Source organism: Phanerochaete carnosa, assembly GCF_000300595.1.
Source record: "Phanerochaete carnosa HHB-10118-sp unplaced genomic scaffold PHACAscaffold_1, whole genome shotgun sequence".
NCBI classification, from domain to species: Eukaryota; Fungi; Basidiomycota; class Agaricomycetes; order Polyporales; family Phanerochaetaceae; genus Phanerochaete; species Phanerochaete carnosa.
The window spans coordinates 5461138-5472729 of record NW_006767628.1 but is presented as its reverse complement, the minus strand read 5'-3'; the positions used below and the strand labels follow the sequence as shown (position 1 = coordinate 5472729).

General features: G+C 54.6%; 6 protein-coding genes across 6 annotated transcripts; 4 read left to right on the top strand and 2 right to left on the bottom strand.

Annotated features, from left to right (window-relative positions):
• Positions 1–869: 869 nt before the first annotated feature.
• Positions 870–1737, top strand: PHACADRAFT_190981 (uncharacterized protein; the record flags this gene model as incomplete). The annotated part of the gene is made up of 2 exons (XM_007391129.1): positions 870–1052; positions 1111–1737. The coding sequence occupies 2 exons, from the start codon at positions 870–872 to the stop codon at positions 1735–1737; spliced, it is 810 nt and encodes a 269-aa protein (XP_007391191.1).
• Positions 1738–2079: 342 nt separating this feature from the next.
• On the bottom strand, positions 2080–2451 carry PHACADRAFT_248656 (uncharacterized protein). The gene has a single exon (XM_007391128.1). The coding sequence runs from the start codon at positions 2412–2414 to the stop codon at positions 2121–2123; it is 294 nt and encodes a 97-aa protein (XP_007391190.1). The 5' UTR covers positions 2415–2451; the 3' UTR covers positions 2080–2120.
• Positions 2452–2567: 116 nt separating this feature from the next.
• On the top strand, positions 2568–4210 carry PHACADRAFT_248655 (uncharacterized protein). The gene has a single exon (XM_007391127.1). It carries the CDS (start codon positions 2798–2800, stop codon positions 3968–3970), a length of 1173 nt encoding a protein of 390 aa, XP_007391189.1. The 5' UTR covers positions 2568–2797; the 3' UTR covers positions 3971–4210.
• Positions 4211–5296: 1086 nt separating this feature from the next.
• On the top strand, positions 5297–6299 carry PHACADRAFT_248653 (uncharacterized protein). Its single transcript, XM_007391126.1, has 6 exons — positions 5297–5409; positions 5478–5502; positions 5565–5623; positions 5686–5835; positions 5887–6021; positions 6081–6299. Exons 1-6 carry the CDS (start codon positions 5395–5397, stop codon positions 6114–6116), a joined length of 420 nt encoding a protein of 139 aa, XP_007391188.1. The 5' UTR covers positions 5297–5394; the 3' UTR covers positions 6117–6299.
• A 325-nt stretch (positions 6300–6624) lies between these two features.
• On the top strand, positions 6625–9298 carry PHACADRAFT_204941 (uncharacterized protein). The gene is made up of 5 exons (XM_007391125.1): positions 6625–6799; positions 6851–7580; positions 7631–7944; positions 7998–8664; positions 8718–9298. The coding sequence occupies exons 1-5, from the start codon at positions 6655–6657 to the stop codon at positions 8923–8925; spliced, it is 2064 nt and encodes a 687-aa protein (XP_007391187.1). The 5' UTR covers positions 6625–6654; the 3' UTR covers positions 8926–9298.
• On the bottom strand, positions 9218–11240 carry PHACADRAFT_190976 (uncharacterized protein; the record flags this gene model as incomplete). Its single annotated transcript, XM_007391124.1, has 7 exons — positions 9218–9312; positions 9483–9641; positions 9685–9984; positions 10045–10267; positions 10324–10471; positions 10804–10974; positions 11032–11240. 7 exons carry the CDS (start codon positions 11238–11240, stop codon positions 9218–9220), a joined length of 1305 nt encoding a protein of 434 aa, XP_007391186.1.
• Between the last annotated feature and the right edge of the window lie 352 nt (positions 11241–11592).

The following is an 11592-nucleotide window of genomic DNA, read 5'->3' as shown; positions in this document are numbered from 1 at the left end:
GGGATGGCTACAGTGGGAGGCTCGGAGGAAGTGGCAGAGCATCCTCATCACACGTTGTGATGCAATCTAGCTATCACTTGTACATATCGGGCTGTGTGGACTAAACCTCTCGTTGCTGTGTTCCAGGCCGAAATTGTCATAGCGGACGGGTGCATACAAAACACAACAGATTGATTATCCTACCATCAGATCCTTGTCAGCGCTACGCGTCTGTGCACTGGTGCAGAGCAGGCTTTAGGAGAACCAGGGCAGCCGTTTCTCGGCCGTCCTAGTTCGTCACATTGGCCGACCCCGGATTTGGTCATCGTCCATCGTCGAAGGGTGCAGATACTCGGCGAAACGCGACGGAGTCACCCATTGTTCTACACAGCCAACGTGTAGCTGTGTGTCGTGAGTACTCTGTCCGTTCTTGGCTTGTACCGAACTGATACTGCGACGATGTGGCGCACATAGCGAGCGAAGATATGGCTCGTCGTCTACAGTCAATACGCTCAGAAATATGCGATGCAGAGCTGGTTGGTACATCTATGAATATGCTGACAAATGTTGCAAAAAATAGCTCGCCACACTTACCATCGACAGATGAAACGGTGAGGACCAATGATGCTTGCATTCATTCCTAAGACACTATCGCTTAAAGAAGCTAGATTCTCCTACCTCGCCGTAACGAGTGCATAGGATACAGCGAGTCAAAATGCCATGACAGGCGTGATATGCTATGGATGCCTGTATTGGTATGAGCTCTGTGAGCTCCTATCATTGCTCCGAGTGTCCTAGCCTCGCCCAACAAAGAGTATAAGTAGTCCAAGGACTTCCCGTAGATCCTCCAGCTTAGCTCGCCCATCGCATTAGTTCTTACAGTTTTCATCATGTCTACCCGCTTCCCCACCCAAGTCGCAGCTCCTGCTGGCCAACAAGCCATTCCCGTCCACATCCTCCTTGAAGCGACGCATCAATTCGCTGAATGGGTCAAACAAAAGGCCCAAGGAGCGGAGGTTATTCTGTGTGGCGGTCTTGCGCTCTGTCAGTACGGATCCGCCCGTATGACCCAGGTATGTGCCCTTTATAACTAGCTAGATGAACGTCGTTGACGAGGAATCTCTGTCCCAGGACGCTGACGTCTGCATGGACCTCAGTCGCACTCGCCGCAATGGCACTCAGATGCCGTTCGACACCAACGCTCTTAAAGACCTGGCGAGGCAAGACCCCAGGCTGGTAGTCGGACCTAAGATCTATTGGATCCACAAACCAACTGGCACGCTTGTCCAAGTCGATTTTGTCGATGCTCAGCTGTTCTGGCACCCATTCGACGTACGCCAAATGGTGGACCCCAGTAACATTGTTCCGTCCCTAAATCTCCCGACGCTACTTGCAGGCAAGCTGAAGAGCGCCCTAGAGAGAAACGATCCCAACCCTCAGAAAATGTGGGAGAAGAAGTCTAACGACGTGTCTGACTTCGACTTCGCGATGGGTCTCTGTCTGCACCGTCGTCTTGCGCTTACCCAGCACCACTTAGCGCATCTCGGTCCGGACATGCAAACTGTCACTTTCGTCGTCCAAGAATTCGCAAAGCTTAGACTGACCCTCATGCAGTCCTACATGGATAAAAACGGCCATGCGGGGGTTTCCTGGTGGGAGCAGCTCATCCGAGCCAGCAATTTGCCACAGTCTCTCGTGGATGCCGCCCGCGTCACTATCGCCACTCAGCCTCAGGCTTCCACTTCGGCTAGGAAATAGGCGTGCCTACGCAAGTGACTTGTCTGAGCTGTGTCGGTAGATTTGGTCCTCCAACTGGCATCTTTTTCTCACTTAGTCCTCATTGGAGCGATCTCAAAACCTACCCTGTGTGATGTTTGGTTGTCTCCGAATCATGTCAATTCTGTAAATGTGCATGTAGCTGCTGTGTATAAGGAACGAATTGCAGGTCCCTGCATCAATGTATAACGTTCTCCAGCGAATATGAAGCATAGTGCCTATCCACCCGGACGCTCCCACCATGGTATGTACTTAGCTTTCTCGCCGGCGCAATCATGTCTATGAATAATTCAACACAATTCAAATTAATCGTGAACTTGGAGAAACCTACATAACCCCCGCGGTCAAAGAGTAATCGTTCGGCTTCACGCTTCGTCTTCATTTTCATCGTCGTCCTCGTCCCCCTCTTCCTCGTCCTTCTTTGCTAGTTTCATTTCCTTCGACTGCTCCCTGTTCCCTACTGCATCTCTCCACGCCGTCAGCTCCTCTCCCACTGTGTTCTTGGCCCGCTCGATGCTCTCCCTCAAGCCTGAATAGTATACTTTTATGTCCGCACTCTCGGCGACCGGGAACTGCAGCGTCTGCGGGTTATCGAGCGCCGGAGCAGAAGTGCCTTCTGGCACCTTCAGGTCGTACGTTATCTTGATATTCCGACTCATATCGAGTGCAGGGGCGAACAGGAAGAGACGGATGGCCAGCCCCAAAGACGGACCGAAACGCCACGCGCAAGATGCGATCTCGGCGAAGGCACGTGCTTCGGCAACGGCCGGTTCCACATTTTTGACAGATAGGCTGTGTCCTCGTTTTTGCTGACTTTTTCCTCGACCTACTCCTTCACCTGCAGCATCCAAAATGCCTCTCCTCTTGTTATAATTGCTGAGGGTAGCATCCGTTACCCTCACTACCGCGTTTCCCGCTTTCGACTCGCTGCTTTCGGTGCTAGAAGATACCCTCTAGACGCAACATCGCTCCATTTTTTCTGCATAGATATTCACTACCTAGATTTTTAGACGCATTTAGAGGCATTTTAACGTCTACTGTCATGACCAAACCTACTGCGCCGACGTCCAACCTCCCACCGCTGGCACGGCTGTCGCGCTATTCTACCGACGACATCGAGCAAGCCATCCAGAACCTCCAAGCAATCTATTCCCCTCGCACGCTCCCTACCCTTCCCGGGCCGACAAAAGTATTTCCGAAGCACCTCATTCACGACGCTTCTGTGCCCGATTCCGGTTACGCCTCCGCCGAAGAAGACTCGGATCTCTCGGGCGCTGCTTCAGAGGATGGAGATACCTTTGACCTAGACGCGCTGCGCGAAGACCCTTTCGAGCGCGACTTTACAGTGCGCTGGCTCACCACTTTCGTTGCGCGCTCCGACACCTGGACGTATGCCTTGCCGGACGAAGAAGATGCGCGCACGGCGCTCGTGGACGCCGCCGCATCGCTGCTCGCATCGTTCACAGGAGCGGAGGACGACGAAGAGGACGCCCCGGATGCTGGCCTCACACGCACATTCTCTTTCCCGTCGCCTGCCGGCACCGTGCACGTCAAGCTGAATGACGCACCGCTTTCGAGCACGGACCACACGTCCGTCGGCCTGCAGAGCTGGGGTAGTGCCATCGTCTTCGCCGAGCGCATGTGCGCCGCGCCTGCATTGTTTGGACTTTGCCCTAGGACACTCCGAGTCCTCGAACTTGGCGCGGGCACGGGCCTCCTCGGTCTTGCGGCTGCCAAGCTCTGTCCGGACGCCGAGGTCGTCGCGACGGACTACCATCCATCCGTGCTTGCGAACCTGCGCGTAAACATTGTGACCAACTTCCCCCCTACATCGCCGTCATCGGCTGTGGCCGCACGCGTGGACGTGCACGCACTGGACTGGCAGGATCCGAGGTACGACGAACCGCTAGACGCACCATTCGACGTCGTCCTCGCCGCGGACGTCATCTACCACCCCGATCACGCCCGCTGGATCAAAGGCTGCGTTGAGCGGCTTCTCCGCGAGAACGGGGTGTTCTGGCTCATCATACCCCTGCGCTCGACGGGCCGCCACGAGGGAATGGGGAACACTGTTGAGGCGGTCTTCCAGAGCAGTACTACTGTGCAGGGAAAGGGGTTGGTGATCTTCAGCAAGGAGAGCATTGCGAAGCATGGAGGGATTGGGAGGGCGGACGAGAGCGGGTACACACTCTTCAGGATAGGGTGGGCCGCATAGACGTATGTATTCATACCGCAAAGACTTGGTAATTGGGCATTTGGGGCTGTATTTGCCAACTTCATCTTTCATTTTAGGGGCGTACAGTGATTCTCTGTATAAGATGAATTCCTGTCCTGCCCGCGTCGTTTACGACTGCAACGGTCGTCTGTATGGTAAAGCATGGTCCTAGGACGTGAACCGTATCTTCTTGCCTCGGATGTTTTTCTGTTTAAATGAAACATAGTTGTATAAACTCGTGCAAGCACATGGGAGATCTAGGGCGTGTTGGGAGCCAAAGGCGTATGATGTTTTAGGTGGTGCACGGAACTGAACAAGCGGAGCTACAGCGCGAGTGGCCATGCGACCTTCGTGGTGCACGCATAGCGCAAGATGCTGAGCAAAGAGATAAACGGATGCAGGGCCTGGTGACGGCGGAACGTGCATGTCCTGGATCGTCTGATAGCTAGTCCGGGCGGGCCATCTGACGCGTACGGAATGCAGAGTGCTTCTCCTGGCGCGAGAGCAAAGCGAAGGATGCGGTCAAGTAGCTGGAGTTCGAAGGAAAGTGGCCCTATCAGGCTTAAGGCCTAAGAATGTCATCAAAGAACATTCTGGTATGGTTCACCTGCGGGCGGGGAAAGGGAGGGAACGCACTGAGTAATCACCATCGTCGCATGCCTGCTGATTATATGAAGTCGAAACACAGCATATGTTCTATCTTTCTGAGTGGCGCAATGTCGCCATTGAAATCTCTACGCGCGCAACAAAGTATATATGTTAAAAAATACTCCGAGTAAAGGAGTTACACAGTGTGCGAGGCTTGCATAGAGCATTACCAGGCTCAGGCTTTTGTCTCTACTCTTGACGAGCCTGACAATCTTGCAAGAGTGAGACTGATCTGAAGCCATTTGCAGAGTGGTACATGTATAGCAGAGTCTGGGACTGACGAGAGGAAAATAGGCTTGTATATCGATTCAACGCCACAGTACGGCAGAAGCCTTGCACAAAAGTGATGGCCCGTGCGCACATTATAGACGCGCGTTCCCCGAAAGGCGCTGCTTGGTCTTTCCGCCTTTTCTCGTTGCTGCACCATAGTCGCTGCTCGCTCACTCTGAAGATCCTGCGGAGCATGTCTACATACTCTGTTTGGTCCTTAGAAAAATGCTAGATACATGCTTGAGCGACTCGGCGGATGGGAAACGGCGGGTCAAGGTAACTGAGCCTCGAGCGGAAGTTCTGGACGTGCGGGGACATAAAAGAGTTTGTTTCAGCGTGGGAAAGGAGCCATCGGAGAGTGCAGGAAAAGGCGACAGTCTGTTGCGAAAGGCCCCCACTCCCCGCAACCGCCTCCTCACCGCTAACACTCATCTTCTCGACGACTCTAGCCGTTGCCCGCCCCTCGCACGTCTATCCACTTATTCTAACGCCTCAATCTAGTCGATATGGCCCGTACTAAGGTGCGTCGACAGTTGATATGGCCCGTCGTCGCCGACAACGGCGCTGACAACCTTATCACCGCCCCCAGCAAACTGCACGCAAGTCTACCGGAGGTACGCTGATGACAATGGTTTCGATGTCGTTCTCGATGTTCACCGTTGTTTCCCTTATACAGGCAAGGCCCCTCGTAAGCAGCTCGCCACTAAGGCCGCGCGCAAGACCGCCGCCACCGCCGTACGTCGCATCATCATATTCCGCAGCAGCGCCGCGCTGACCACGTTGCTCACTCGTTGCAGGCTGCGACCGGTGGTGTGAAGAAGCCTCATCGCTTCAGGCCCGGTACCGTTGCCCTCCGTGAAATCCGTCGCTACCAGAAGTCGACCGAGCTCCTCATCCGCAAGCTCCCCTTCCAGCGTCTCGTTCGTGAAATTGCCCAAGACTTCAAGGTGCGCAGCATTGCACCCCGCCCCAGTGACTTGTGCTGACTGTTACCGCAGACGGATCTCCGCTTCCAGTCCTCCGCCGTTATGGCTCTACAGGAGGCCGCCGAGGCCTACCTCGTCTCGCTCTTCGAGGACACTAACTTGGCCGCCATCCACGCCAAGCGTGTCACCATCCAGCCCAAGGACCTGGTTAGTACCCCTGCTATTGCTCCTTCGATGATGCTGACTGATCCCCGCCCCGTGCGCAGGCCCTTGCCCGTCGCCTCCGTGGCGAGCGTGCTTAAGTAAACCCGGCACGTGCTGGTCTTATTCAAGAGCGGACTGAGAGCTCTCAGTGTTATATATGTCCTGCAGTTTCTTGCTACCCGACGTCATTCGTGTTCATTAGCTGTATTGTATTTGTGAATGTTTACGGTCCATGATCTAGTTATGCCTCGGTGAATGACCAGATCATATTTATCTGCGCTCACTGTCCGTATGTCGTTTGTGGTACTTCCTTTTTAGTTCAACTCGGCGCAGCAGGTACGGTTGGGGCTGGGACGATCATGAGTTAAGTGCCGCGGTCTCAACCACTATGCGTGTCGCTCGCATATATCTCGCCATACGAAGTCGACAAGCTATTGCAGCTGATCAGGCGTCAGAATTGTCACTTACAAAAGTCGAGCTTCAAATTTGTCGCATCTGACTGGTACTATGTAGTTTGTCCGAATAAGTTCGGTCGAGAAGACCGATGGCGCATCAAAGCTCCCGCCCGATGGCGGCAGTCAACTCAAATTCTACTAGTGATGCAAGCGCCTGCCTCTGCTCTCCCTCGCACGAACTATGCCCGACCCACGTTTTGCCCGGCTGAAGAACGACCCTCGCTTCAGGCAAATACGCAAGAAGGAGGCTAAGGTCGTCGTTGACGAGCGTTTCAAGAGCATCTTCGACGGGAGCAAGGGCAAGAAGAAGGATAGGAAGGGTAAAGGTGCGCCCGCTTTCGCTTTTGTGTCGGGGCGAAAACTTAACTGACTCTCAGGGCGTGTCGATAAGTATGGCAGACAGGTATCGGAGACGCATGATCAGGACAATCTGAAGCGATTTTACCGGCTCGAGGGCAAGGAGGAAGAGGAAGAGGAGGTGCAGGCCGAGCCGGAGGCCCCCAAACGGCCGGATTACGCCCGTGGCGAGGTTTTGCTCGAGTCATCGGACGAGGATGACATAGGCAGTGCCCATGAGGATAACGAGAGCGATTCGGGTGGCGTCGTCACGCTCGGGCGTACGGAGCGCAGGCACGTCTTCGAAGATCCCGACGAGCCCGAGATCGACCTCGACGAAGATAGCTTCGCAGACCTCGATGCGCAGGCGACGGCGTATGCAAAGGAACATAATGGTGAAGATACAACGCCTGATACAGACCGTACGCGACGTCTTGCCGTCGTGAACCTTGATTGGGACCATGTCAAGGCGCAGCATTTGTACAAGATCTTCTCGTCCCTTGTTTCGCCGACAGGATCCACGCTTGCATCAGCCCCTTCTGCGTTCTCGTCGAAGGAGAGTGGGAGGACGAAGGGTGGAAACCGCGTTGTACGGGGGAAAATCCTCAGCGTGCGCGTGTACCCTAGTGAGTTCGGCAAGGAACGTCTCGCGAGGGAGGAACAAGAGGGTCCACCACCGGAATTGTTTAATTCCCAAGATAGGGATGAGGTCGGTGATGCAGAGGATTACAACGAGGCAGCGTTGCGGAAGTACCAGCTTGAGAGGCTAAGGTGTGTTCTCTTGGAGTCGCTTATCGGGCACCGCTTATGTCTTTGCTTAGGTACTACTATGCTATCGTCGAGTGCAATACTGTCGAGGCGGCATCACACATATACAACGAACTCGAAGGCACTGAGCTCGAACGTTCTGCTAACGTCTTCGACCTTAGTTTCGTGCCAGACGAAATGACGTTCGATGGCGAGCTCAGAGACGAAGCCACGGAGGATGTCAACGCTCCGTATAAGCCACTGGACTTTACCACCGACGCTCTGCGACACTCGAAAGTAAAGCTTACCTGGGATGACGACGACCCTGAACGTTTGCAGGTCACACGACGAGCGCTGACTCGCAAAGAGATTGAGGAGAATGACTTCCGTGTCTATCTGGCATCGTCAACAGAGTCAGAGGGTGAGGACAACGCACCAAAGGCAAGGCTGACCGCGAGAAGCTACGCGCGCTGCTGCTCGGTGGTGGGGACGACACACTACCTGAGGGCTGGAACAAAGGCATCTCGGACGACGAGGGCGACGTCGATGTGGAGATCACGTTCACACCAGGCCTAAGCGAGCAGCAGGACGAGGCGGAGGAGACGACGATCGAGAAATATGCGCGTAAGATGAAGGAGAAGAAGCAGAAGCGCAAGGTCGTGCGTGCAGACAAGAAGCAGGAACAGGACGCGCCCAAGAAGGGCAGCGGCCTCAACGACGACTTCTTTGGTGGAGACAGCAGTGACGAGAGCGATGACGAGAGTGAGCCAGAGCAGAAGAAGGGGAAGAAGAGTAAAAATGACCGCAAGGGCAAAAAGGATGCGGAGGACGAGCCGGAGAGGCAGGGCAAGAAAGTCATGTCGACTGCGGAGGAGCTCGCTCTCGTTGCGATCTCGGACGACCCACACGCGGAGCCGAGGCACTTCGACATGAAGGCCGTGCTTAAGGCGGAGAAGTCGAAGGGCAACAAGCGGAAGGGCAAGAAAGGCGGGAAAGGCGATGAGGAGGAACAAGAGCTTCAGGAGGACTTCGCAATCGACGTGAAGGACGAGCGGTTCAAGGCACTGCACGAGGACCACACGTTTGCGATCGATCCGAGCAACCCTCAGTAAGTAGTCCCGCTAGCCCCGCACGCAGCTCCCCACTGACGTCTCCATGCAGCTTTAAGAAGACGAAGAGCATGTCTGCCCTACTTGAGGAGCGCGTTAAGCGGCAGAAGGAGAAGCTTGGCGACCCTAACGCTGTTGCGCAGCCGAAGAAGGCCGGCGACAACGCATCATCAAATAATCTCAAGAGTCTTGTGGAGAGCGTGAAGCGGAAGAGCGCTGCAGCAAATCACAGCGGCGTCGGCAAGAGACGCAAGCTCTAGGGCTTCGTGGCACAAAAGCAGCGTGCTCTACATAGTGCTGAGTGTGATGCATACCCCATTTCCGAGCTGTGTTAATGGTTAATTTGACGCAAGCACTGCGGCGGTCATTACGGCTGCTTGTTCCGAACGAGGCTGCTGGCCGTTGGCGCTCCGCTACGACCAGCCGCATGTTTGACTAGACTCTTTAATGTGATCGTTCATGATCCTGGTGGCTTCGGGACCTGCTGTCGTGTATAACGGAGCGCCTGTAGTCGGCTAATTCCGCGCCACGAAGATAGGAAATGGCGGTAACTCAAGCACCGAAGTGAGGGCCCGGCGTCGTGAGGTAGTCGAGCGTATAGCATATAGCGACGATTTTCATGAGCTGCTTGCGGTGGAACTTGATGCCTTGTGAGAGGCATTGTAGTGCCTGCACAGTGAACTATGCGCTAGCACTGGTATCCTTCAATATCAAGCCGGAGTGCAGTAGTAGGCTGTTCTCAATATACTGGGTCTGTGCGACTATGCTATTTTCCACATACAAGCAGGAGAGAATACATGTAATAATGCGAAGTTACCGAGGGCAGCGAGAGTCACGAGGGTAGTATGGATAATAGTGAGGGTCACGACTCTCAGGATGTAAACGAGCTCGTTGATATGCAGGCGCAGAGTCACGGTGTGAACCAGGGGAGTAACGGCCGCCTTCCCTACGGTCTCCACGATATCGCTCCCGTTCCCTACCAAGAAAATCGCCCCGAGAGAACGAGCTGGAGCCCTCACCGGGCCTGTCCGGCGACCACTGTGGCTCGCGACTCCACGACTCGGGGAGCATGACCCTGGCTAGCTGGACGTCAAGTGCTCCGCTGGTGAGGAGGTCCTCGAGATCTCTGCGGTGTTGCATAGCGCTGTTCGTGACGCCAAGAATGCTACCGAGCACATTACCATGCCATACGACCCTCTCGCGGCCGCTGGGGTCCGTGACCACTCCGTTCACCCTGTACGCTTTTAGCGTCTCGTAGGCCTCACCGAATGCTGTGCGTATGCGCGCGATCTTTTGGCAGGCTCTGCCGACGTCAAGATCTGTTCGCCGTTAGTCAGCTGAGCTTGCTGCGCAGAACGAAAGGGCCGGATGAAACATACCGGGGCTAATAATGGATTCGACGGCGAGAGCCTCGGGGTATTTCTCTCGTACCCAACATTTTGACTCTTTGCTGCCGAGTTTCTGGTCAAGAACAGAGATGTACGAAGTCTCATACGGAAATCTGTCGTGGTAGTAGTCGAAGAAGTCCATGAGCAAGCATCCCAGAGATTCGGCCGCCATAGGATTCGCATGGTCCTCAATGGGTCGGTTTCCGGGATTGAGCTGCATAAATGTAAGCTGCCTTAGGTCTAGCAAGGACAAACAGTACACTCGCGCACCTGGAGGAAGCTGATGACCATCAGAGTGAGCGCGTAGCTTCCGAGTCCACCTGTCCCTGCGGAATGAAGACCCTTGGCAGCGAGGAACATCTTGATGACCATGATCAGTGGACGCAGCGCAGGCATGGTGTCGAGGTACTCCTGAACCCTGGAAATGACTTTCAGACCATCTGTGGAATCGATGCTTAAGTCAAACTTCACTGAGCCTGCACAGACGAGCCAATATGAGTGCAAGCGCATCCAGTTCATAGAGTTACTCGCCGAGTTCAGGAGTGGTCTCAAATGTTAGGATTGGGACCCGAGCGTTCTTGACCACGAAGGTGTTATGCGAGAAGCCTGAGTCCCGCAACATCCTGGATAGCTGAGATAGACCGCGCTTTCGGTTTTCGTCTCCGGATACCATAGGCGTATTAATCACGATATCGATGTCTCTGTGGACGCTCCTAGGGACCCCGCGCCTGCGGAGTGGCGAGCACTTACCCACTGAGAAGAGATAGGTCTTGTGCCATACTACCGAACACTTTGACGTCTGAACACCAGTAACGTCTCTGGATAATCTCAGTCAGCCGTGCAATGAGTCTCTCGCGCACAGTGCGCTCTGTGGCATTTGGCGTCGCATAGTTCATAAACGCCACAATTTCATCGTGCAGCCTGGGATGAACGTGTCAGTCGCGCTGTCAGCCGCAAACACGCGTATCTGGCACCCACCGCTGCTCTGTAGAGTTGTATTGTGTCACAGGCAAGCGCTCCAGCCATGGCGTGAGCAACTCCTCGCGAGTGTCTCTCTTCGCCCCTGATCTTGATCCTAGAGTTGCACCCGTCGCTGCAGGCGCATTGTCGGGCCTAGAAGGCAGCACTGCGGCCGCGAAGGTGGGTTTCGCTGGCAGGCTAAGATGAGGTGCGGGCAGAGTCGACATGGGCCACCGCGTATGATGTGAGGGTTCGCGAAAAACGGGTTGTCTCCATCTGAAAGTGCGAACGAACTCGGTTGACTCGACCGTTTTGGTGCACATCCTTGACCTGCCTGTTTTGGGCGTGATGGCCGCTGGCGGGCATTTTAGGAAGCTAGATCCCACGCCTCGGCATTCCTCTAGATCTACGACCATAGCGAGCCACAGATGCCGTATGCACATGCAGAGCAATGTTACAGTGACTTCTCCAACAGCATATAGATTTTGACGCATGGTACTCGTGAAGTTGAAGTTGGCGAGAACGCTGCGGACATCAATCATCTGGTCATTAGATTTCCTGTCTTTCGGTATCCGCCAT